The sequence below is a fragment of the Mchenga conophoros genome, linkage group LG8 (assembly GCF_057382185.1).
Source record: "Mchenga conophoros isolate Kocher_MC1m ecotype Shallow Benthic linkage group LG8, M_conophoros_male_GT1.1, whole genome shotgun sequence".
Taxonomy (NCBI): domain Eukaryota; kingdom Metazoa; phylum Chordata; class Actinopteri; order Cichliformes; family Cichlidae; genus Mchenga; species Mchenga conophoros.
Window position 1 is genome coordinate 20,471,764 of NC_140533.1, and position 24,683 is coordinate 20,496,446.

At 39.2% G+C, this 24,683-nt stretch overlaps 1 protein-coding gene across 1 annotated transcript; it reads left to right on the plus strand.

Moving 5' to 3' along the window:
- The first annotated feature begins 17,204 nt into the window (after positions 1 to 17,204).
- On the plus strand, positions 17,205 to 24,683 carry LOC146568668 (G protein-coupled receptor 26-like). The gene is made up of 3 exons (XM_085284854.1): positions 17,205 to 18,812; positions 19,450 to 19,563; positions 21,613 to 24,683. Exons 1-3 carry the CDS (start codon positions 18,145 to 18,147, stop codon positions 21,839 to 21,841), a joined length of 1,011 nt encoding a protein of 336 aa, XP_085140980.1. The 5' UTR covers positions 17,205 to 18,144; the 3' UTR covers positions 21,842 to 24,683.

The window sequence follows — 24,683 nt, forward strand, 5'->3', positions numbered from 1 at the left end:
TTGCCGACTCCCCCTCCTCCCCCTGTCTGGCTGCACTTCCACTGTTCCTGGAAGAAGTAAACAACAGACCACGTGCAAGACCTGCAGCATCAGATTTCTCCCACGGAGGAGTGACGTCACTCAGCCATCACTGCAGCGTTTGCATGATGATGCATTCAGGGAACCATTACTGTTGCTTTCATCCGCTGTGTAAATCGCAATAACACTGTGCAAAAGTACAAAGTCGGTACATGAAAAAGCCACACAATGATATGTGTGTGTAAATGTAAACAAGTGTAGGTGCATTTGGAGACTGACGTAGTGAAAAATGAACATTAGCAGAGTCTAGGAGAGGAAAAATATTAGACCAAGCTCCATCTGCTTCACACACACGGGCAAAACAGCCCCCCACCCCTCCACGTGACCTAAAGGAGGAACAAATAACCCCCCCAAAACCAACAAGAGGTAACATTATGCAAGAATCTCGAGGCTGCAGTGACCATACAGCTTATTCCAGAACTACAGAGGGGGAAGGGGGTCAACTGCCCACCCTGCTGTAGAGCCTTATTTATCCCTCCTTCCCCTATTTTAAGCTTAAGCTCTCCTAAAAGAAATAGATGACATTTGATTTAGATAAAACAGTAATTTAAGCTCTTTTCCTGCATTTGTTGTCTTTTTTATTCCTTTATTGCTGTATTTGTTTTGTATTTATTTGGGGGAAATGTTTTTGTTTTATTTATACCTAAAATATTCGTTTTCTAAGAAGAGATCATGATACAATGAATCGTTTTAAAGTGTTTTTGTGTATATATTGTTGATTCCATTTACACATAAGGGATTTTGACATACTTTAATGAAGAGGTATCTGCCACCCTGTGTATACCTCTTCACACTCGTTTGCCCCCCCATGTAAAACTTTCTAGATCCACCTGTGACAGTTCTGCAATATCAGACAACTGGCAAGATGTAGATTAAGGTTGATGTAGTATTATTTTCTTTCTAATCAGAAACCATGTTTCTATTTCACTGTTCATGTGCAGCTTTAAATTTTACATCACGATCATTCTGTTTTCTTTCATAAAATTTCAAAAGGAATAGATAATAGAAATAAATAGTGTTGGGAGGAAAAATATCACTCCATTCCCATGGTATGAAAAACAGCTCGATAACTGGTACCAATTGGACATTCATTGGTCTTCTTTGGCTCTTGTCTGCCTTTGTTCTGGTATCTGTTGAGGTCCGGGTTCTGATGAGGCCAATCCATGACTGAAACTGCTGTCAGGCATTTTGTAGACGGCATTGCATGATGGATCAAAATCTAATCATACTTTTACTTTTCTGCATTCATAATTCCATCAAATGATGAAATGCAGGTCCAAACCATGAAAGAACCTCCACCTACAGCCACCTTTACAAATGGCTTACACCGACATGAATTTTAAATTTAGATTCATCGCTTCATAACACCCGCTGCCACTGATTTTCAGTCCAGTTTTTGTATAATTTGGCACATCTCATCCACTTCCCTTCTTTAAGAATGGCTTCTTGACAGCCATCCTTCCACTAAGACCATTTCTGATGAGGCTTCAGTGAACAGTAAATGGAGCAACTGAAGGGAATGACTAAAGACTGAAAATGTGTGAAAAAGCAGCAACCCCCCTGCAGAACTATTGCTCAAAACCATGTTAAAAAATACAAGAAAGTCTGGCTCCTTGGAGGCAAAACATGAAATGTGCGTCAAAACTTTTGCATACACGAATAACCTTGATTTGTCCAGGTAGTAGTGGGCTTCTTTTTTTTTACATTACACTGTATCTGAGGTCACTGGAACATCTTGGACATGCTGATGAATATGAATGTGCTTTTGGGTTAATGGGTTAATATTCACGCTACCAAGTCCAGACTTCAAAATAACATAGTGAAGCTGCCTAAAATAGTGTGACTTAACATTTTCAAAGCATACACAGATGACAAATATATGTTCCACGCTGTTTTTTCTTCCTGAATTCATAGATCGTCAGCGAGGATTTGCTGGCACATCCAACAGGATTCTCACATCCTGCATGAGCCTACAGAGAGGATATTACAAAAGTGATGAAGAATATTTAATTCAGCAGTAAATACACAGTGAATATCTCAATGCGGTGATAAACAATATCCGGATAGCACAAAATACTATGAAAGAGCAGATAGCCAAATCAGCTCATATGGGCTCAATGGAAGCCAATAAACAGAGGCACTCTGCCTCTCCTGACCTTCACTTCTGGTTTAGATCGGGGCGATAAAGCAGGCGCAACCTCAATAAAACCCGTACAATGGAGTAAAATAAATAGATATTAAATTAAAGCAGAGGCGATACTGGCTGAACCGCCGCAGGAATTTGAGAACAAAAGCTCCTTTGTGAAGTTTAATATTGTCTACAATCACCACCTTATGATACATTTGCAATCAATTTCATCTGTTGCCTTGATGTATCAACACATATAATCATCTTGTATTGGAACTTGCAAATGACTTGTGTGTGCGAGAGGAGCCACGTTTAGATATTAAATGTGCTCCGTGCTCCCAGTTTGGCCTTTTCGGTCGGCATTAATATCAAATTCATAATCTCTGAGTCTCATCGGTGACTGGCCAAGGGAGGAGTTTATGGTGTCAAATATTGACATGAGTGTGTGTTTGTCTGGCACAAACTTTACACTGATTCATTCGATGCTCTTTTAGGCTCATCAAATTTTCAAAAAGAAGTATTTTGCAGATAAATTTGAAACTGTTTACAGATACTGCTGCTGCAGAACCTGCACTGTTATCTTCTGCCTTTTGTCCTGGACTAAAATATGGGTGCTCTTCAAGTCTATTGCATCCTTGAAGTGGATCCTGAAGCCACCATTGTTAGCGTCAATATAATTTTCACCTAATGCACCTGAAGAGCTCCACAGCGTGCACGTGAGGAGTTTCGGGTCCCCTTGTGAGGGTAATTAGGCTCAGAGTTCACACTTGGGGGCTTAGCTACTATTGTGTAAAGGGCTTGGTGGCAGTAGTAGAAGGAAACACCATAATCTAAAAAATGCTAGTAGTATGGATTTCATGCATTTACATTGCTAGTATTGTGCTGCAGTGTACATGAGGTGTCTTGCTCTGCAAAAGGAGGTCATTTTTCACACTGATGACATTTCCATTTTAAATCCTTCATATTAAATACCTCATTTGCAGAAGTAATGACTGCGCAACATCACTGATGCTCTGCTCACTAATTTTTACTCATTTCCTGTGAATTATTTATATGAGAGATTCTCCATATGCTCTCTGAGGATTCATGTCCATTCGTTTCACAGAGAATTAGCATTTTACAGTGAAGAGTATAAAGAGCTTAACTGCCCCAATCAAATAGGGTGATTTAAATCCTGTCTAATCAAGATGTTTAATAGGGGGGGTTGCAGCTGGATGTCTCAAATAAATGGTCTGAAAATATCCTAGGTCCCTGAAACAGACTGGATGCTTGAAAAAAAGTTGTTTTGGGGGTGCACTGCATAAAAAGGAAACTCAAAATGGACAAATAAAAATGTATTTGATACAATAAATACAGTTAAGCCTGATCTAATAATGAAAATCTGAACATCAGCCCCAGGACTGACCCTGGATAAGCTTCTTTGTGACTGGCCTGTTATAATTAGTTGTGCTTTATGAAGAGGTAATTTGTCTGCTAAAGTTTAATTGTTCAATTATCACTGGATGTGAGAGGATGCCTTGATGCCATTTCATCAGGTTTGAAAATAGTGTTGAACCCCTCATGCCACGTATTGTAATAGTTGGCAATTACGAAGAGAGCCCTCTACCTAAGTTGAGTGATGCATGCTGGCCCTGCTGAAAAGCCTTTGCTACCTGCCTGCTGCAGTTGTTGGCAGTGAAGAGTGGGTCCATTCAGGCTCCAGAGCTGAACCAGACAGGCTCTCAGTGCAGAAAAGGACCTCAACCAGCTCCTGATAGACAGCATAAATACCAACTATATAAGCACTGCTGAGGACTACATGTCAAAACAACATTATCGCAGAGTAAACAAGAGAGGACAAATTGAGCTTTCAGTCTTTTCATAAAAGAAACGCTTGTTCCTTTTCGTTTTGAAAAGAGGGCGAAATCAGTATGAGCTGAAATAAACTGCCTCGTCCTCAACGTCACGTTTCAACCTGTGAAACACGGCACTGAAACACTGAAACTTCTGAATGCGTTTGTTGTTGAGCGCAACTCACCTGCTGATGAAGTACTTTCCAGTTGTTTTCTCGATTTCTCTGGAGAAACAGCAATATAAGAAAATGTACAAATGCATTATTATTCTATTTCAAACAAATTTTTCCTCAATGCCCTTATTGTCAGATTCATTATGTTCTATAAGAAAACATTTCATAAAAACTAAAAAAGACTAAGTAAATTAGGAGGCAATCCCTATTTAAGAAATCCACAGTATCCATAGTATACAGTCTGAAGAAAACAACAAAAATACTAAATCTGTGTGTTTTTAGGTATCGTTAACAAAGACATTTATCATGTAATTACAGCAATATCGTCAGTTTCAAATGACCTGGGTTGTTGACCAGTGATTATGGTCTTTTCAGGGGCCCAGATGGAAATCCAGGAGCTCACCCAGCAGCTTTTCAGTATTCTCATTAGTGCTTTAAATTACCATGTGTTACCAATGTGTGATTAGTCCCTATAGCGCCAGGGATGACACGGCAGAGAAAAGGTCTACTCTATTAAAGGTGACAACACAAGATGTCTGTGATCAGTTTTTGGGGTTGTGACTAATCCTATTTGTAGTCAGGGAACCACTAACGTCCAAAATGTTAACACAGTAAAGCTATTTTTCTATAAGGATGTCAGCAGCAGAAATGTTTGCCCTCTCTAACGTATACATAAACTAAATGACGCGTGTTTGGTTTCATACTTGACCCTGTGACTCAGAAAAATTAGGAACTATTTTTCTGTCCACATTTGCCAATGCAAATAATCACTTTGCATTATCACTGGAACTCTGCTAAGGGGGGAATACATTTAGTTTTCTGTCAGGCTGTCACTACCATTTAGGAAGGTAGTTGGATGCTTTCATCTGTTAACTAACAAGGTGAGTAAAAAAAAAAAGGAAAGCTAAAGCAAATTTTTTTTTACCAAAACAACGACCACAGGGAAGACATAAATTTGTTCTTTGTTTGAAAAATGCTTTTTACTCATTATTGCATCAGACTCTATTAATGTCTGATACAACATTAGTTTTTGTTCTGAAGAAACACTGTTGTATGTGTTTATTGCCTGTTTACAGGAGTTATAATTTAATATTTTTTAATATTACCCACAGAGCCACAGCAACCCCACTCTGGATCTGCAGAAGGACCAGGGAACCTCCTAATCAGAAGGTTGGTGGTTCGATACCTGTCCGCTGCAGTCTGTGTGCCAAATATTCTTGGGGAAGATGGGCAAGAATGTTAGACAGAAAGCACTTGTGGGTTTTTTTTGTATTTTTTTTAAGTGATTGTATGAATGAGGCAAGTTGTATAAACTGTGTTATGTACACAGAGTAGAAAATTACTATATAAGGGGGGAAAAGTAAATGTAATCAATTTGTTATTATCTTTTAGGATCATTATTATTATTATTATTATTATGAATTCTTACAATACTTTGGAATGTGTCAGGGAATTTTTTTAAATTAGACTAGAAGAAACATAGCAATTTATACAACATGCATATCTGAATGCCATTATAAATTCTAATGTTTAAAATATTGACAATCATGTTGGCAAAAACCAAAAATTAAGGCAATTTCTGTACATTTTATTTTGTTTTAGTTAGATTTATAAGTACAAAATACTAGTTTTTTACTTATAGTTTCTTTTGTTGTAAAGCCTAAAAAAAAGTTGTTTTTAAAAATAATAAATCTGTTTTACCTTTTTCATTTTCTGAAGTGATTTTGTGCACTTATTTAATTACTTATTTAACACACGAATCACTTGTTAAACATGTACGAATTCTATGGTAGTTGTATTTCTAAAAATAAAGATCATTCTTTTTCACTACTACAGCCTGTGGTAGTAACATTGAAAGTCCCTTTAATGAGTGATTTGTTAGACCAGGTACAACAGCAGATATTTTCAGCTCTATCCAAACAGTAAATATCCCTTTCATGTTCCTCCAACATGGCATTCACAATCTGAAACAAGGGTACAATTGTGGTTGTCACCAAACAATGACATTTTTTTCTTTCTTTTACTCCCTAAATTCCCCATATCATCTCTACACTGATGCGCAATTTGTCTGTCATGAAGTCCGGGTCATCGGCCCACTCTGGGCCTATTTCCACTGACAACACTGTTATTAGTGGTAAGCTGAGCCAGTGGCCAATGAATCTGCTTACTGTTCACAAGGCCGGGGCTCTTTTCAGCGATTAATTTGATAAATGTATTAATTATGAATCTGGATGACAGTACAATCAGATTGTCAGGCTTCCAGACTTGGCCTTTGTGATAATTTGGCTTTGAGATTGGGGCTCCTCGGGTTTCAGGAGCTATCATCCCCAGAGCTCAGCCTCTTATCAGCGCCTGACCCATTCACTCAGTAATTTCCTGTGTGTTGTAATTAAATGGGGGCTTTCTGATTGCAAGTGACTCTCTTTAAGAGGTCCTTCTTGGGTTTCAGGTGGATGGGATGTTCAGTGGACTGGCTGTCTCCTTCGCCCTCTGCAGGACTCAGTAGGCACTAAAATTGCCCAACGTATACAGACGTGTGTACACTTGTTGGCTGTTGTATAAGACACTGTTTGTCTAGCTGGTTATATATAGAGTATATAAACTGCTTCGTAACATCACAGTCTAAATACCACAAACTCCAACCACTACTCTCATATTGACTTTGCTTTGTGAAACCTGACTTATGGTATAGTTACTGGTGTGCTGGGATCTTATGTCTACTGCTACAAAGTTTAGGAAGTCCTCTGCTGGTTGATGACAGTAGACCACGGAGGTCCAAGTGGAGATAGATTCTACCAGTCTGTCTCCAGTTGGATACTGTTACAGAACTGGACGATCAGCATCCTGAGCTAAGGCGGGGCCTGAAGCAGCAGCCTGTCAGTCTAGCCTGAGTTTTTTCAGTGAAACACTTCTTCCTGCTGTATAATTTCTATACTTGTAATTAAAATAATAATAAGATAAATGGGATGATAAATGCCATTTTAACATTTATGTTTTAAAGTCAAAGCCTAATAATGTATATGACAAATACTTTTGCCCATAAACTGTGGCAAAAGGGCTATTTTTGCCCATATCCGAGTTGAATTTGGCTTGTAAAAATTGAACTTCATCAGTGGCGGGGAACACTAACTAGAGAAAGAAGACCAACAACACCACCCAGGGATTTGGACTCTACAAAATATGAATATAATAAACCTTAATTAAATTACCAGTTGGTAGTAAAAGCACACAGATTCAGCATGGCAGATTCTTTCCTTCAACAAAAGAAGGAAACTTAAAATTCCCTAAAACAATAGAAATAGATCAAATGTAAAAATAAGATTAAAATATTACCCTGAATATCATTTTTTCAAGAACTTGAGCCTGTGGAAATATCCACATTGTTTATGTTTGAAAGTCTCGCGATACACATTAAATTTTAATAACGAGCCATCTTGAGTCCCCTGTAGTAAAACACCTCCTTCTTTTGGTGACAGAAGGTCTCCCTGCTTCCCCCTTTTCACATTTTCCTTTTTGTTTCACCGAGGCTTACAGCTAAAAATCTTTTTCTTCTTTTTTTCTTTTTTCATGTGACCAGGGAGCATCATTAATATAGAGAATGGAGCCATTATGGAGGTTGTGGCTCCCTGGGTAGCACTGGGGAAGAGGTGGGACAATGGCTCCTCAGCATTAATGGCTCCTGTGTGCGCCTGCTATTAATCTCAACAAGGACTGAAGTGGCGTTACAGCAGCTGCAGAAGCAGGACAAACCAGTGCTGAGATTAAATGGAGTTAGTCTTGGGTCCTTTACTCTGACCTCTGACATCACCATAGCCGCAATTTACATTTGCTTAACATTACTTTGTGAATAAAATCAAGAATATTGCTATGCCTGAAATCCAGTTTTAGCACAAGCATCTTGGCATTTTGGACTGCCTCAAAAAATATGCTTTGGCTGGAAGCCATTTTTATGGGACGCATCCTGTTTAGCTTCAGAGATGTCAAATAATTCATGTAACCATGACAAGCTGGGCAAGCAATTTAGAGATTATGTTCAAGGAGTCAGGTACTTTAGCAGAAGGAATATGACAAAGTGGGTAAAAACAGCACTGACCTTGCTTTGCCACAAGGAGGACCCACTGATTAAATTTTGCTGCAGTCTCATTCATTCCAACAGTTCAAAAAACCCTTGGAGACTGCTTGTAATACTGCAGAGTTTCACTAGATGGCAGGAATACATGAGCTAACGAGCGAGATCCTGGCAATTAACTTCCAAGGCAATCTCTTTCAGAAGCAAACCACCTGAACAAACAGGACAGGCACACCTTTTGCTTTGTAGTTTAACAGCAGTGATCACTGAGCTATGAAGAAGGTTTCTCTGTAGCATTTTAATTAAATGATAATTAAATGGTCCGGTGCTAAATCCAAGCTACCAGGCTACATCACATTCCTTCATAAACTTAATTAAGCTTGTCCTTCAGAAATCTGATCAGGTTTCCATCTGCACAGCAGCATATGTGTTAAAGAAAGGCTGGTAAGTTAATGAGACATTAATGGTTATATCACTGTATGAGCTGCATGCTTTAAAGGAGACACCAGAAGTTAATTGAAGTCTCGTCAAGCTTGATAAGGTGCCTCAATGCAAACGGAGGGTGGTGGGTATAGACACACATTCATGTAAACATGCTTATATGAGATTGTTTTTTTAGCTGATATCTGCTGTCATCCCCTTGTTCTCATGTATTCATGTGCTGGCTAGCTTAAGCTGGAAATAAAAGAATAATTATGCATTAGCGTTTCTAATTAGGGCTTCTCTCAACGGTGAATGGACCACTGATGAAATTTTGGGGGGACTTATTAAATTACTGTGAAATCAAATTAGAAAGGCAAATTAATCCTTGCAATGAATTAGATCAGTGAATGAGAAAATTGACTTTTCAACACAAAGCAGGGATGAGAAGGTGGGATTGGTATAAAGCACAAGAAGGACTGCAAGCAGCCGAGTTCAGATTACTATCGAGGAGGCATGGCAACAGCTCTTATTTCACTGACCACGCAAGTACCTTATTTACATTTAGGTGGGAGCAGAGAATCCACAACAAATCCAGGGGAACGAGAAACTGATTCGTCTTTTAATCTGGGGCTACTCCAGAGCACTTCGATTTATTCTCTCACACATAAGTGCATATGTGACATTGACTCTAGACATGCTCTTGCATACCATCACTTTGCTGGTATTTTCACAGTGACCTCAGAGTAAACCTCATCCAGGTAATATATTATTTTTGACTTATAGAACTGTTGTTTTAGTATGTTAAATATGAGGATGTATATACTTAATATACACTCACCAGCTACTTTGTTAAATGCACCTTTTTAATTGCTTGTTAACTCACATATCTAATCAACCAATCACATGGCAGAAACTCAAGTCAGCAACTCATTCTGCACATAGATATAGTCAAGACAACTTGATGTTCCATCTGAAGAATGAAGAAGAAAAGTGATTTAGAAAATGTTGAACATTGCATGGATGTTGGTGCCAGATGGGTTGGTCAGAGTATTTCAGAAGCTGCTGACCAATTAGGAGTCTCCTGAACAGCCATCTCTAGGGTTTAAGAGGAGAGTGAAAAAAGAGAAAATATCCAGTGAAGAGTAGTTCTCTGGGGAAAATGCCTTGTTGATGGTAAAGCACAGAAGAAAATGCCAGGCTGCTTGGAGTAGACAAAAGGTGACTCAAATAACCGCTCGTTACACCAAGGTATGCAGAACAATGGACAGCATGTTGAACCTTCAAGCAGATGTTAAATCCTGAATTCAACTCTTCTCCTTGCATACAAGGCCCACTAAGCCCAGTCTTATCTTAAAGACCTGTCCTGTCTTCCCCCCATTACCTCCAACTGGTTGTGACAGATGACTGCCCCTTTCTTGAGCCTGGCTCTGCCAAAGGTTGCCAAGCGTTTGCTCATAGGGGCTTGTCTCGCTGTTGTAGGGTTTTACCGAACAATAAAAAATGTCTTGAGGTGACTTTCGTTGTGATTTGGGGCTATATAAATAAAACTGAAGCAGATGAGGTCCAGCAGCAGAAGACCACACCAGGCGCAACTTAACTTTCCAGCAGCATGTTGAATAAGAGCAGTTCTGAAGTAAAAAATTCAGCCAAATTCTAAAAAGATGTAAATAACAAAGTGACTGGAAATCTCTGAATTCAAGGACAGATTTTGCTACCTTTGAACACAACTGTTTCTCAGTTTCTTCAGTCTTTATGCTAAGATGGACTGACAGCCTTCAAGGTCCAGTTTCGTACAGACAGACTTTCTTACAACACATTTACAAAAAAATATTCAACTTTTCCTTTAAGTGTCATCTGGTGTTTTAACATGATCTGTCAAATTCAACTTTTTCAGGGAGCATAGAAAGGTTGAGGGAAAGGCTGCGTAATCATTATTTGCTGTGTTATCACAAATAGTATCAATAAATTATCTCTAAATTATCTTCTTTATCTTTTTCTTTCATTTTTCCTGTCTTGGTTATCATTGTTATTTTTGTTACATCTCAGAGTTTTTCAACATTTTGTTTTTCGACTTCAGTAATTAACAGAACCAAATGGCTCCTGGATCATTGTCATCACAGGAGTAGATTATTTGTACTTTTTATGGCTGCCTTTACTGTCAGTGAAGCAGGTTTCACCTACAGTTTGATGGTGGGATAACACCCGCACTTAAAATAACAAATCTGGCACACTGCGTTAACTGTTGCTATTAACAGCATAAATTTCATGATTTGATATCAAAGGAAGATAAATATACAGCAGAGGTATTAGATTCAGGTTTTATTTGGGTCACAAGGTTCAGCCTCTGTCTCGATGGCTCATAGGGAGAACTGATTACCTGTCAGACATGCTCTGTAATTCTTAAGCCCTGCATTAAGGTGACTGACTCTTATCAAATTGTTGGTAGTAATAGACTATCTGGGTCCACAGGAAAAAGAGGATTGCTTTCTATTTTATGTATCTGAATGAAAAACTGATTTAAATGCTGTCAAGGGGAAAGGGTTCAGATCACAGTCCAACATGGGGGAGGAATCTAATCAAGTCCAAGTGAACTGCATTATGAAAAAATACAGGCCGCTAAAGTGCACCACAATAAAAGCTCTCATGCTCCAGAAACACTAGACAAAACATATTTCTCCCATCAGTGCTCATCTAGATACTTCCAGATAAAAAAAAACAAACTCTGCATCTTGGCATCACATCCTGACACTTCGTGTTCTGCCAGAGAATTGCTAATAACGAGATCAATACACCGCAAATTGTGTTTGCTTTCTCTCTTTGATGTACCACAGGCTTCGAGGAACGGCTGACAGTGTCGCTGTGAACTCGTCTGTGAAATCAAGAGATGAAAGACGGATGTATTTGACTTGATAAATGATCTAAATTTACAAGAGTGAAAGTGTCTTTTATTCTTATTTATTCTTAAGCCTATCCAGCTGATTTAAAGCTCCCTTGGATTTTTTTTTCTTTCTCCTTTGTCAACACTGGAAAAAATACAGCTCATTCCAGCTCCGTCCTGTAAGGTTCAACAGTTTTAGATAATTATGCTATAAAACTGACACCATCCTACAAAATCTGGGCAGCAAATGTTTGCATAAAACTGTCCCGCTAAAGATAATTATTGCACTCCATTGTTTTAGAGTACAAATATCAAGCAGGAGGCTGAAAGCAATTTGTCGGCACCTATAATAAAACACTGTCAAGCTGGAATGCTTTGTGCTTGTGTCTGTAGGAGTTGGCCAGCGCCTTCCAGGATCCATAATGAAAACAAGCTTGTACTAGCGTCTGTATTAACTGTGCACTGATTATACATTTCTGGTGGTGAGATCAGAATGGGTGCTGGGTTTTCTCTGCCTTGCCATATGTGGAAAGACAAGTCTCAGATACTACAGGAGGATCGGTATGGTGAGCAGCTCAGCAGGGCATACAGATGGAGGACATGAACAAAAGCTTCTTATGAGGGAGGCTTTTTTAAATTCATATGCAGCACTCAGTATTTTCTGTGATTACATTATTCTATTATTGTGACCGATGCATAATGCCCACAAGCATCAGTCGCATTTAATGTAGCTGATCGAGTTGGAATTCATTTCAAGTACTTCTGGATGTTGGTGCATCAATAATAAAATTAGAATTCGATATCTTTTAAAAGTCTTTGAATGCAGTTCAGTGGAGTACAACATTTTCAGGAAAAGAACTGAAAGATTGTCCAAAATTTATGTAATTATGTAGTAGAAATGCAGCTGCTGATTGGTTCATGTTTTAAAAAATGTAAGGTGTCCAGTATATAAGTGAAAAACTACCTCAATACATTTAAATAAGATCAAGAGCCTATTTAGAACTTTTACTGTACTGTGGGCCATATTGTGATACAGAGAATGGTCTCAAAGAGAGAAAATATACATTGAGCAGCAGTTCTCCAGGCAAAAATGTCTTACTGATGTCAAAGGTCAGAGGAGAAAGGCCAGACTTCTTCAAGCTCATTATGCAGAAGAGCATCTTTGAATGCTGAATATGTTGAACTTTGAAGCAGATGGACTACAGCAGCAGAAGACCACACCAGGTGCAACTTTTATCAGCTAAGAGCAAGAAACTGAAGTTTGGAAAAACATTGCCTGGGCTTATGAGTGTTTGATTTGTCACAAACAACATGAAAGCATCGAGTCTCAGTTGTTCAGGCTTGTGGGAAAACTTTCCTAGCACAGTTTGGCTCCTTAGAAAAACTCGATAATAACACAAAGAATGTCCTAAAGCTCAGATCATTTCAAGAAATTTTCTTGAACATGACTCATTAAATAGTTTCCACACTCACCAATTTCAATCCAGTAAAGCACCTTTGGGATGGATGGGCAGCAAATCTGCAGCAACTGTGTGATGCTATGTCAATATGGACCAAAGTCTCTGAGGAGTGTTTCCAGTACATTGGATAATCAATGCCATACTTGTATATTTCTATTTCTAATCAGTACTCACTTTATGGTTACTAGACAACGACTCACACTGACTTTGGTACTCACCTGACTCTCCATACATCATCATGAAGTACAATGGGGCCAAGTTATGAAAACAAATTTACCTTTTATTGGTGTAAATGTCCTTTACCTGTGTAAATGCACTTTTTACTTTTTTATACGCCAGAATTTAGTCATTTGCAACAAATTATTATGTGGAGCTCTCGCCTACAGTATGTGTTGCACATCTCTGGGGGTTTTGGGACTCCACTTTGAGAACCAGTAATATCTGCTTCAAGGTAGTAATGCCAGTAATAGGTTTCAGAAACTCTACCAGCTTCACTCAGTAATTCTCTGCTGCTTCAGGTAACTGCTTTGTGTTTTAACATATGTACAAGCTTTATTAGATATCAGAGTGGTTGCATTGGTGATGACTAAGTCAGAAGTGACAGGAAACTGGCCTCTCTCAGCGTTATAGCTAGCTGTGTAAACACCTTCCTTTTCTCCTTACTTGCAAAGTGGCACTTCACGATGTTTATATAAAGCTTCTTGTATGAGTGAGCATCCCTACCGTCTTCACCGTGAGACCTTTATGAGCCATAAGGCTGCTGTTCTACAGCTTGCATGTACTCTTCTGAGTTACATAACTCAAGTCTTACTTTTACAAGTTTTCCAGTTGTCATATTTGCAGCACAACTTCTTCTCGGCTCAGAAATCCTGCATTATTTTTCTTGGGAAGGTTGGAAATATAAGTGACATGTCTATATTCACATGAGTCAGGAAAACCAAGAAGCTAAAGCACAGCCTATATCAACTGTGGGTTTTAAATATATACCAGCCTGCCAATCAGAGGGAAGTCAAGGGTGGAATTGGAACTGGCAGCAAATTCAAATTCACACTGTCACAGCATAAAGGAGGAGTGCCGCAGGCTCTCTCTCAACCTACTGTCTCTCACAGTCAAGTCCTGCACTTGTTAAATCTTTTGACAAGAGGTATTATCTTCAAAGTGAAGATCTGCAGACTTGAGATTTTTTCTCAGCCACAGTAAACCCGAAGGATTCCCTTACAAAACAGAGATTTTAAGTAATAAAACCCCTAAGTTACACACTATGGGGCACTGTGATAGATTAGTAATTACAAAAGCTGTAATATTAAAAAAAAATTAAGAACATATCAATATTCTCAATAATAATAATAATTCATATAATGCAGTGTGTGTCCCCAAACCTCCTCCTGACATTTCAGCTGACTCTAGGTGCCTTATCACTGTCTATTAAGTGTAATTGTTCCTTTTTGTGCCTTTCTGTAAAGTGATGGATATACACTCTCTCCATCTCCTGACAAAATGTTCGTGAAATTCATTTAACAGAAAAAAGGATGAATGACCTGAAGATGAATCCTATTTGTTCTTGTTCCAGTCGGTAATAGAAATAAATAATATAGTTGGTTGGTTTGGTCCAGGTCTTGTGCCACCAAGCAAAGACTCACTTACTGGGAGAAATACACTGGCTGGCCAATTTGTTAGGTACACCTGCTCACTTGCTCAAATTAGTAGCAAATTAGTGCATTTAGGTATGTAGAAAGAAATGTTATAGATGAATTTGATTGTTTAATTATCTGTAGAGATCATGATAGTGTTTATTCTTGATTGTTGTTTTTGTTCAAATGATCTTAGACTGTATCAGAAACCTTCCAGGTCTTAAAAGTGAAGTCTGTTTGGAAATGTCTTAGAGCTGCACTCTTTGCAATACTCAGCAGGGGGTAAATTCTCCTAGATGCAGCTGGATAGAAGCCTCTTATTGACGCCTGATCCATGCCTTCAGTAAAAAGTTTCCTGATGAAGCCTTAATTGCTAATTTCAAGTTTTACTTAGTAAAGCACGTATTTTATTTTGGAACTTATGGTCCCTATCAATGTCCCGAAGAATGAGTGGGGTATGTTGACAAAGAGCGTTTATACACTCAGTTAGCACTTTATTAGGGATACCGTGCTAAAACTGTTTTGAGCCTACTTTTGCCTTCAGAACTGCTTCAATTGTTTGTGGCTTTGATTCAACAGTTAGGTGCCAAGAAAATATCTCCCACACCATTACACCACAACCAGCCTTTACCTGAATAAAATGTCACTGCATAAATCAAAACACCTCATCGGGTCATGATTTTGAAATCATCTGTTGTTCAGTTTTGGTGAGTGTGAGTTGTAGCCTGTTCTTAGCTGACAGAATTGGCACATGCTATATTCTTCTGTTGCTCTAGCCAATCTGGTTCAAGGTTCAATGTGTTCATTTTATGTGAGATGGTTTTGCATTAAGATCCCAGTAGATGAACAGTTTCTCAAATACTCCACCAATACTAACAACCATGCCACACTGAAAGAGTCTTAAAACACCTTTCTTCCTCATTCTAATGCTTGACTTGAACTTGGACAGCAGGTCATCTTGACCGTATCTACATGCCTGAATACATTAAGTTGCTGCCATGTGACTGGCTGATTAAATATTTGCATTAACAAGGAGTTGAAGAAGGTGTACCCAATGAAGTGACCAGTCAATGTGTACATCTTGAAGCCCTAAACCTAAATTTTATTATTAATCAAGTTAGGGTATTAGTCAACAAAAATGAGAACTTATCCCAAAGGAAATAAGTCCAATTAAGCCCAGAAATCAAGACCCATCAATGTTTGTGTAAAGATGTGTAGATTTGGTGTTTTTGCACATGGGACTGGACCATTTTGAATGATCAGTACTTTTTGTTGCATTACACAAATATAATGTTGGTTGTGGGTAGACACAAACTTGAGACAACATATTGAATTATGTGTCATTCTTTAGCATTGTTTGATGAGTCAGTAAATGACCTCCATAATGTTAGTTTGTGTAATTCTTAATAAACCACAGTCGATAAGATTTGTGGGAACTAGGCATTATTTAATTGACACAACAGGAGCTGTGTACAGTGTTTTTATTCTGGGTAATCTCACGGGATGCCAGGAGGTATCAGAACCCATGTTTCCTTGAACCAGGCCATATTTGGATCTGTAAAGACACAGTGCTCTCTGAAAACAAGCCTTCTGTAAGGTGGTATTAAAATTAAAAGGTTTTCCTTGGCATATTTGTCTAATGTGGTGTAGTGCTGTGGAGAAATGTGAATGTTCTAAATAGTAAATCCTAATAAAAAAAATCTGCATTTTAAAGAATAGTATCCCCTTGTCTGTGGATATTATTCATCCATGTCCCTCTGTCCCTTCTAAGCCATATTTTTAGAGCACTTTCCTTAGATACATTATTGTCTCTGGACCTGACATTTAATTATGAAAAGAATAATTAAAATGATGCATACAAAAAGCTGCACTTGTGCCTGAGATCAACTGGTGGCTCTGTGCTGATAAGTCCCTTTAAGTGACGAGATAAAAGCCGCAGAAGCAGTTGCTTGACAGTATGCAAGTGTCCGCTCCTGCAAAAGCTGATTGTCCCATCACATGTACAACATGCTGATAATGCATCCATCACAGCCAAAGCCTCATGGGGTCCAAGATGGAGCTCCATTTCTGCCTAATCATACACAGCAGCTGCCAGGGTTGTCCACCCCTGCAGCCACCTTCTCTTTGCATCAAGAACAAACACCACCCCTATACTCCACTACCTCATAGTATACGACTTTAATGAGGCTCACTTTCAACACAAATCCTCCTCTTTTCCTCCTGTTTCTGTTCACGTTTAGCCAAAGAAAGAGGACACGGTAGACTGCATTTATTACATCCTCACACTCAAATATCACGTATGTGTGTGTGCACGGTAACAATAACTCCTTCCACCCACACACTACCCCCTCCCGTCCCCCTCCCCTTCTGAAAACCACAACCACCACCTCACACACACTGCTCCAGCGCCTTCAGTGGCTCACGTGCCACAGCACACTCCGCTGAATCCCACGCTTCAGAGGAAAAATTCTCCCCACACTGAAGTCCAGAGGGGCAGCAGAGTGTGGGGGTGTTATCCAGCTTTCAGGGAAATAGAGGATTTTGCTCTTTATCAATGTGATGATGCAGACTTAATTAGTAAAGATGAAGAAGCAGTACTGCTGGCAATCGTGATTTGGAAGAATGAGATCAGAATCAGGCACGAGAACTCATGTTAATCTCTGTTTTATTAATGAGTTTGACAGGTTTAAGGATTTTAGGTGATTTGGTGAAAAGTCAGATTCGTGCCTCTTAATTGTGTACCTTATATGCTCTTTAGTGTAGTATTTATATTCTTCTTTCACCTTGATTATGCTGTCTATCTTGTATTTATTGTCAAGATAATTCCAACTCCCTTTTTACAAAAGTCCTGAAGGAGAGTTTAAAATGGAAAAAAGCCGTTTTGCGAGTTTAACATTTACAATAGTCCAAAATAATAATATTTTTTTAATTTTGAAAAAAACAAACAAACAAAACAAGCACGCTTATTTTGACCATATCTGCCATTTTCCGTTAAATGAGCTTAATAATTTCTCATTTTAGCTGTAACTAATGCTCTTTTTTTCCTCTTACTTTTACCCAGAAGAGGAGAGAGGAGAGAGATCAAGTAGCCCACACACTGTGCAATGTGTGCGGAGGGGTGATGCCTCGGGAGCGCATCACAGGACACAAAACCCCACTGCAAGACGCAGTGCCAGAAGAGAGCAGCTTTGGCAAGAGAGCTTGTTTTCTGTAGATTAGAGTGGGGAGAAAGAAGGAAGTTAGTCCGTTAAAAAACTAACAAACATAGGTTTTCTATCATGTCGGAATCCTCCTGAATATCTTTGCCGAAGAAGAAACAATGTAGTTGAAAGAAAAGGGAATCTCCACCGGTGAAGAGATCCGGGGATGCATGGACACGGTTACGGGTGATTAGTGTAATTTTGCAGCTGCAAAATAAAGACTGGATATGCGCAGAAAAACTGGAGAGAAGTGAGTTTCGGGTGTCCACAGGATGGACACTGCGGAGGTAATTCTCTCGGTGCTGGTGGTTGTGATTATTATAGTGTCGCTGCTGTCCAACGTCCTGGTGCTGATTTGCTTTTTGTATAACCCGGAGATCCGCAAGCAAGTCCCCGGTCTGTTCAACCTCAACCTCACCTTCTGCAACTTGTTGCTCACCGTCTCCAACATGCCGCTCACTTTGGTAGGACTTGTCAGTAAAGCTCAACCGGGGGGAGATGGCTTCTGCCAGATCGTGGGCTTCTTGGAGACTTTCCTGTCCACGAACTCGATGCTGAGCATGGCAGCTCTGAGCATCGACAGGTGGATCGCGGTGGTGTTCCCCCTGAGGTACCACTCCAAAATGCGCCACAAAGACGCGGCTTTTGTGCTCGCGTACACGTGGGCGCACTCCATGTCCTTCTCCACGGTGGCCGCCTGTCTCTCCTGGGTTGGATACCACCGGCTTTACGCATCCTGCACCCTGTCCAACCCCAGAGCGAGCAATCGGACACAGTTTGTCGTCTTCACCATCTTTTTCCACTCTTTCACCTTTCTTCTATCTTTCATAGTATTATGTGTCACATACCTCAAAGTACTTAAAGTAGCAAGGTTTCACTGTAAGAGGATCGACGTTATTACAATGCAAACTTTGGTGCTTCTAGTGGATATACACCCCAGGTGAGCTACTTTAAGTTATCAATCCTGCAACTATAACGTTATATGGTATAGCAATCTGGTACCTTTATATTTGTAGAGCTTGAAAAGTATTTAAAAATTAGTTAAAAGGAAGGGTTTAGCCTCTTTTATTCTCCTATCTAAAACAGCGAATCTTACATGTGAATTGAGTTCTCGCTCAAAATCTAATATAACTGAAATGTCATCTGGGGTGATTGCTTTATTCTGTCTCTGTGCAGAATAGCTCCCATGGAAATACTATACAATCTCTGAGTGTGTGTGTGTGTGTGTGTGTGTGTGGTTGAATAGCCTACTGCAGATTATAAATCCTGTTATTACTCACACAGATGACCTCTATTTCATAAAAAAAAAAAATCTCCAAAGCAATGTGTCACCATGGCATCACAGCTGTGGTGCACTCAGGTATCACACAAAACCATACAGGCACAGAGAAAATGATTAAACTGGAATTCTTAAAAGGGAGATCCCCACTTTGAGCCTTTAATTTGACCCAGTTGATTTACCTGAACTCACCCTATACTGGATCTCCCCATGCTTTACCCCTACATGACACCCACTCCCTGTTGTCTCATATTAACCCACTTTGTGGGCATCCCTCTTTATGTGTTTGTGCTTGTAGTGTCCGTCAGCGTTGTCTGGAGGAGCAGAAGAGGCGACGACAGAGAGCGACAAGGAAGATCAGCACCTTTATCGGCACCTTCATGCTCTGCTTCGCTCCCTATGTGATCACGAGGTGAGTAGTAGAGAGACTGGGTGACCAGAGGGAATCCATGCTGGACCACCATGCAGAGTATGCAACCCTTGGATACCTCCTTGCACTCCAGTCACAGATACCCATATCCCTCCCCTCCTGCTTCCTTTCTCTCTCCCCTCCGCTTCCTCCTCACACTGGCCAGAGCTGGAAGATGAGATTGGCTGACCTTGTGATAAGTAATATGCCTCTGCTCTGCTGTTGCTGCTGCTGCATTAGCACTTTTTCTCTTCGAGTTCGCGGGGTGCATATCAGTTTGTCAGGTAGAATCCACTCACATCAATCACTAAACAAAGACAGGATACCAAATAAGGCCTGTAGTGAGTGAGACACATAAGTCATCGGGTTGCTGTCATGTGAGACATTTACTTTAATACAGTCAGACCCACAAGCATTTGGACAATGAGAACCCACCACCACAACAGAATTTAAATCAAACAATCAAGATTGTTGTGATTGAAGTGCAGAATTTCAGCTTTAGATTAAGAGATTTGACAAAAGAATCTTTATGCATAGACCTGCTGCACTGTAAAGGGGTTGCTGTAAAATCTACAGCAACTACATGGCAGCTGGATGCCAGTAACTTACTGTAAATAAAACTCACAGTAGAAAAAAATTGAAGTAGACGTGATCTGAGTTAAATACAGTAGGCTTTGGCAGTAACCTGTTCTTCTATGTGGACAACAAGTGCTCCCAATTTATTGTGTTTTCAGTGGATAACAAAGCTTAGCTGCAAAAGTAGGTATGACCTCAAATTACTTTGTCATATCACCTAAGCCATAAGTTCTGGAGAATTTCCTTTCTCCTGGAAAAGCAGTTTTGCCCTCCTAACAATTTAACTGTAAATATAATTACAGTAGCCTATGTAATGTTACATCATGAGATAATATGTGCTGAAAGCTCTTGTGCTAACTGTGTATCTGTGTACGATAAACAGAGATTTTGAAAAATGGACTCTGCTTAAAATTGCTTTGGACCACTGCCTACCATTTCCCTAACGTCTTTACTTCTACATAATGGGATGAAACCTACTAGCTGCATCTTCAACCAGTTTCCAAGAGGTTCGGTTTGGGGTATTCATTTCATGTTAAATTTTCCGATTTCCCCTGATCCTCTGCTTTGTGGAGTTCTAGCTTCTTCTGTGTTAACTCGTGTGAGAAAACACCTTTGCATTTGTGTGGCGCTGTGACCAACATTCACTCGTTCTGTGGAGTGTGTGTGAACAAATGACAGGGATGGCTAGTAGCCCATGTAAGGCCTGTGGTAATACGCTGACAGAGCTCTATTTTGGATGGCCTAATCATACAGAGTGCAAGTGTAGACAATCAGCGGTTTTATACAGCTTTATGATGGTTTAATAACTTACACTTCACACAAATGTGTCTAAAAGCAAAAACAAGTTGGGAGTGCCACGAACTGCTTTGAGATGCAGACCTCACAAGACTGTAAAGCTTATTAAGAGCTGCTTTAAATTAAATATTTATATTATATTATACACTAATGAGATGGTGTTTTTTTGTTTTTTACCAGACTGGAAGAATTCACTGTCTGACATTTTCTGCTCAGTCTTCAGTCTAATGTGGTTGTCAGTTACAATCAAACTTTGTTCACAGACACTCATTACTGCTTATCTGTTTTACTCTTCTTTTGTCTTTTCTGGCTTTAAATATTGCTGACTGCAAATTAGAAATGAAATCTAATATAGCCCCACACTGTAAATCCACATTCACGACAGAAAGGCGGGGAAATCTTGTACTGTCCTTTGACAGCTACCTACTTTTTTTCTTGTGGGTAGATGAGAAAAATAACTTTATACAAATATGTGTTTAATGGGATTCCTGTATTTATAAAGAAGCAGAACATTTTCGTAAGTAACTCCCTGCTTACTATGGGGGAAAAATAGAACACTGTGTTGCAAATGTATTTCAGTTTCTGCTCAATAAGCTTAAGGCATGCATGTCTTTTCCAGCATGTTGACTTGCCTTTCTACCACGCTCTCTCTCACCACCCTCTGTTTATGCTTCCCTGCAGGATCGTGGAGTTATTTCCAGCGGTGCCTATCAACCCTCACTGGGGAATTGTCTCCAAGTGCTTAGCTTACAGCAAGGCAGCTTGCGACCCATTTGTGTACTCCCTCCTCCGACACCAGTACAAGAAGACATGCACTGACATCATCAACAAGCTGCTGAAGCGCAGCTCCTTGAACGCGTCCGGACGCCAGCACGAGAGCCAGGTGAACAGCATACCCACCGTGGAGTGACCGGCATTGCCCCGATGGGAAGGTTAACCCGACAACTGTCAGGGAAAAAAGAACCTAGTTTAGTGTCGATGAAGAAGTGGAATAAATTTTGGTAGTTCCTGTCCATGTCTGCTTGAATTTGGTCTACAAAAAAAGGAAAGAAAACAGAACAGACAAGGTCAACTCCCTGTGCAGGAATACCACTGCGCTTTCATACCGAGTGCCCAGAACAGCAAATCAGTGCAGTGAACTTGCTGTGAGGACAACAAAGAGCAGCAGATTCCATGTCCACCTGGAGAGACAGATGTGCTTACCCAGGATGAATGGCCACCTAAAAGTTTTATTATTTTAGGGTAGCTTACAGTCAGATATGAGATACAGTTTATTATATACAGATTTTGCAGTGTGTCTGTTTGTTTTGACATAACTGTAATATTCATTTTATCTTACAAAAAAGGGGGGAGGGTGGGCTGTATGTCTGTTTTAGTCTGTGCAAAGTGTTTGCAGTAATTTATACATTAATTCTGTATGTAGCACTGAAGACTAGTCTAACCAAAACTTGACAAAGTAGAAGAACAAGTTCCCAAATTGTATTGTAGATGAAAACATACAGCAGACTGTGCACACTGCACAGGATGGCTCAGGTATAGCCCAGTCCGAATTAAGCAAATTCTTTGGGTATTTTTTATTTTTCAATACATTATCTGGCTGTATTAGCACCGGATGTAAATATATTTTGTTTTATGTGTACTGGCATCGTTCATGCTTTAGCACCCATTTTAAGGACTTACTGATCTGTCCAAGCAGAGTTTTAGCAGAAAGAAAAAACCTTCAAACCGACTGCCTTTGCTGTCATGACTGACATGTGGCCCTCAGGTTGTTAAGTCAAGTGAAGCATGATCAACTGTATTTGCCTGGGTTTGTACTCACAGTCACAAGTGACCCGTAGAGACTGCTCGATGCTTTTTCACACATACAGGAAGGAAAAATGCACGGGACATGTCTTTTGGCAAAAAGATGAGATGATTTAATAGAGATGACAGCCACGGACACGAGAAAATAGTAGAGCAAAGCACCTCTGGATGCAGAAATAATCAGTTTGAATGGGTGAAGTAAAAAAAGAAATATCTCTGAACAGCTAAGGCCAACTAAATGTGCAATGGTAATAGTTGAGAGCACCTTTACCACATAATATTATTAAAATCAGTCTGAATTACTGAATATGCTCAAAACAAGGGATGATAATCCTAGCTAAACTAAGATAGGATTAATAACTTGGACCGCAAAACTAAATGATCCTAGTCTGTGATTCCTATTAGTCTTTTTTTTTTCTCAGATAACCAGCAGCAGGTTTTCCAACTACTTTGCCAGGAAGTCAGCGACAGGAAAGAGCTAGTAGTGATAATAGATAAGTGGGCAGCTAAGCTACTAACACAGATATTAGATATTGATACTAATGCAAGGACTAATAGAAGGACTCAATTGTATTTATAAATATAACATATTGTTGTCTTTGCTGATAAAAAGGTTTTTCTTTTAAATAATCACCTGAAAGCAGTAGAAGGCAGATGAAAATCATCCAGTGCCACTTATATTTGTAAAGCTTTGGCAAATGATGGTGGAAGGCACCAAGTAGAAATAATTATGACCTTATAAACTTTATTTAAAGGAGACGTGCAACAAACAAGTCTCTAACAACACCAGGCTACCAGTTGGACCCTAACTTTAACCCACCTGTCCCACTAACCCTAAGTTATTTCATTTTTTTTCTTGGTAAAGAGATAAAAAAAAATAGTTTTAAGCAATTTAGAATTATTTTGTTGGTTTGGTCCATTAAATCGAAACAAAAACATCCAAAGATACTGTATTTGATTTTATAGAAGACTTTGATAGAAGACAATAGAAAACCAGTTATATTTACTCGTTTACAGTACATTTTAATTTTTTTTTGTCATGTGGAAACAAAATGCATTAAACAGTACATCTGACAGTGAGATGGGGAGTGAAAATGCAGTGCCAAAATTACTGATGATGCCCAGTGAGCTAAATATAAGCAGATGTAATTAATTTTCTAAAAGCAGAAAAGAAAACAAAAGAAGTGAAGGCTATTTATGTAGGGTGTAAGGATTCATAATTTTACAAAGGAGAAACAGTTGTCTTGACTATATCATGCATTGTACGACGCTCCAAGACAGCTGATGCCTTAAATTCTATAATATGTTAGTTTTAAGTTTTTCAGACATATAGATATCTAGAACTATATTACTGGAATCAATAATTGCCTTATTCACTTCTGTTCATCAACGTTACTCGAAATCTGCTTCCTTTTTGTTATCCTCTAATTCTGATTTCCTGAAGTTCTCACTTGCCCACATTAAATGTTTCTCATAAATGATGACTAAAACGAAACCTAAACCTAAAACATGTCGACATATTTAGATGAAAGGCAATGTGAAAAGTATTTTTGAGTCTTTTGATATATGTAAATGTAATTTATTGGGATAATTTATTGTATGTCTGAATTTTACAGAATGTGCTGCTACAAATGCAAATGAAGTTTATCCTGTTGTGGATCGGTGGCAATGAGTGGAGTGTAATATACCTCATTTTGTTTATCAGTGACTGACCTGACTGCCTAAAGTGTTTTGTTATGTACCTCCTGATTTATAAAACCATGGCTCGATGCTGCTGCTGCTGCTAAAGATGGCTAAGATGACAAACCCACGATGTTGGCGGTGATGGGATGAATGCTTTTTCCATAATATTTTTTTTTAATGGAGATTGTAATTGTTATGTTGGTAAAAATGACAAAGATGACTGTTTTAGATTTTAACCATGATGATTAAACTGATGACAACTGTTA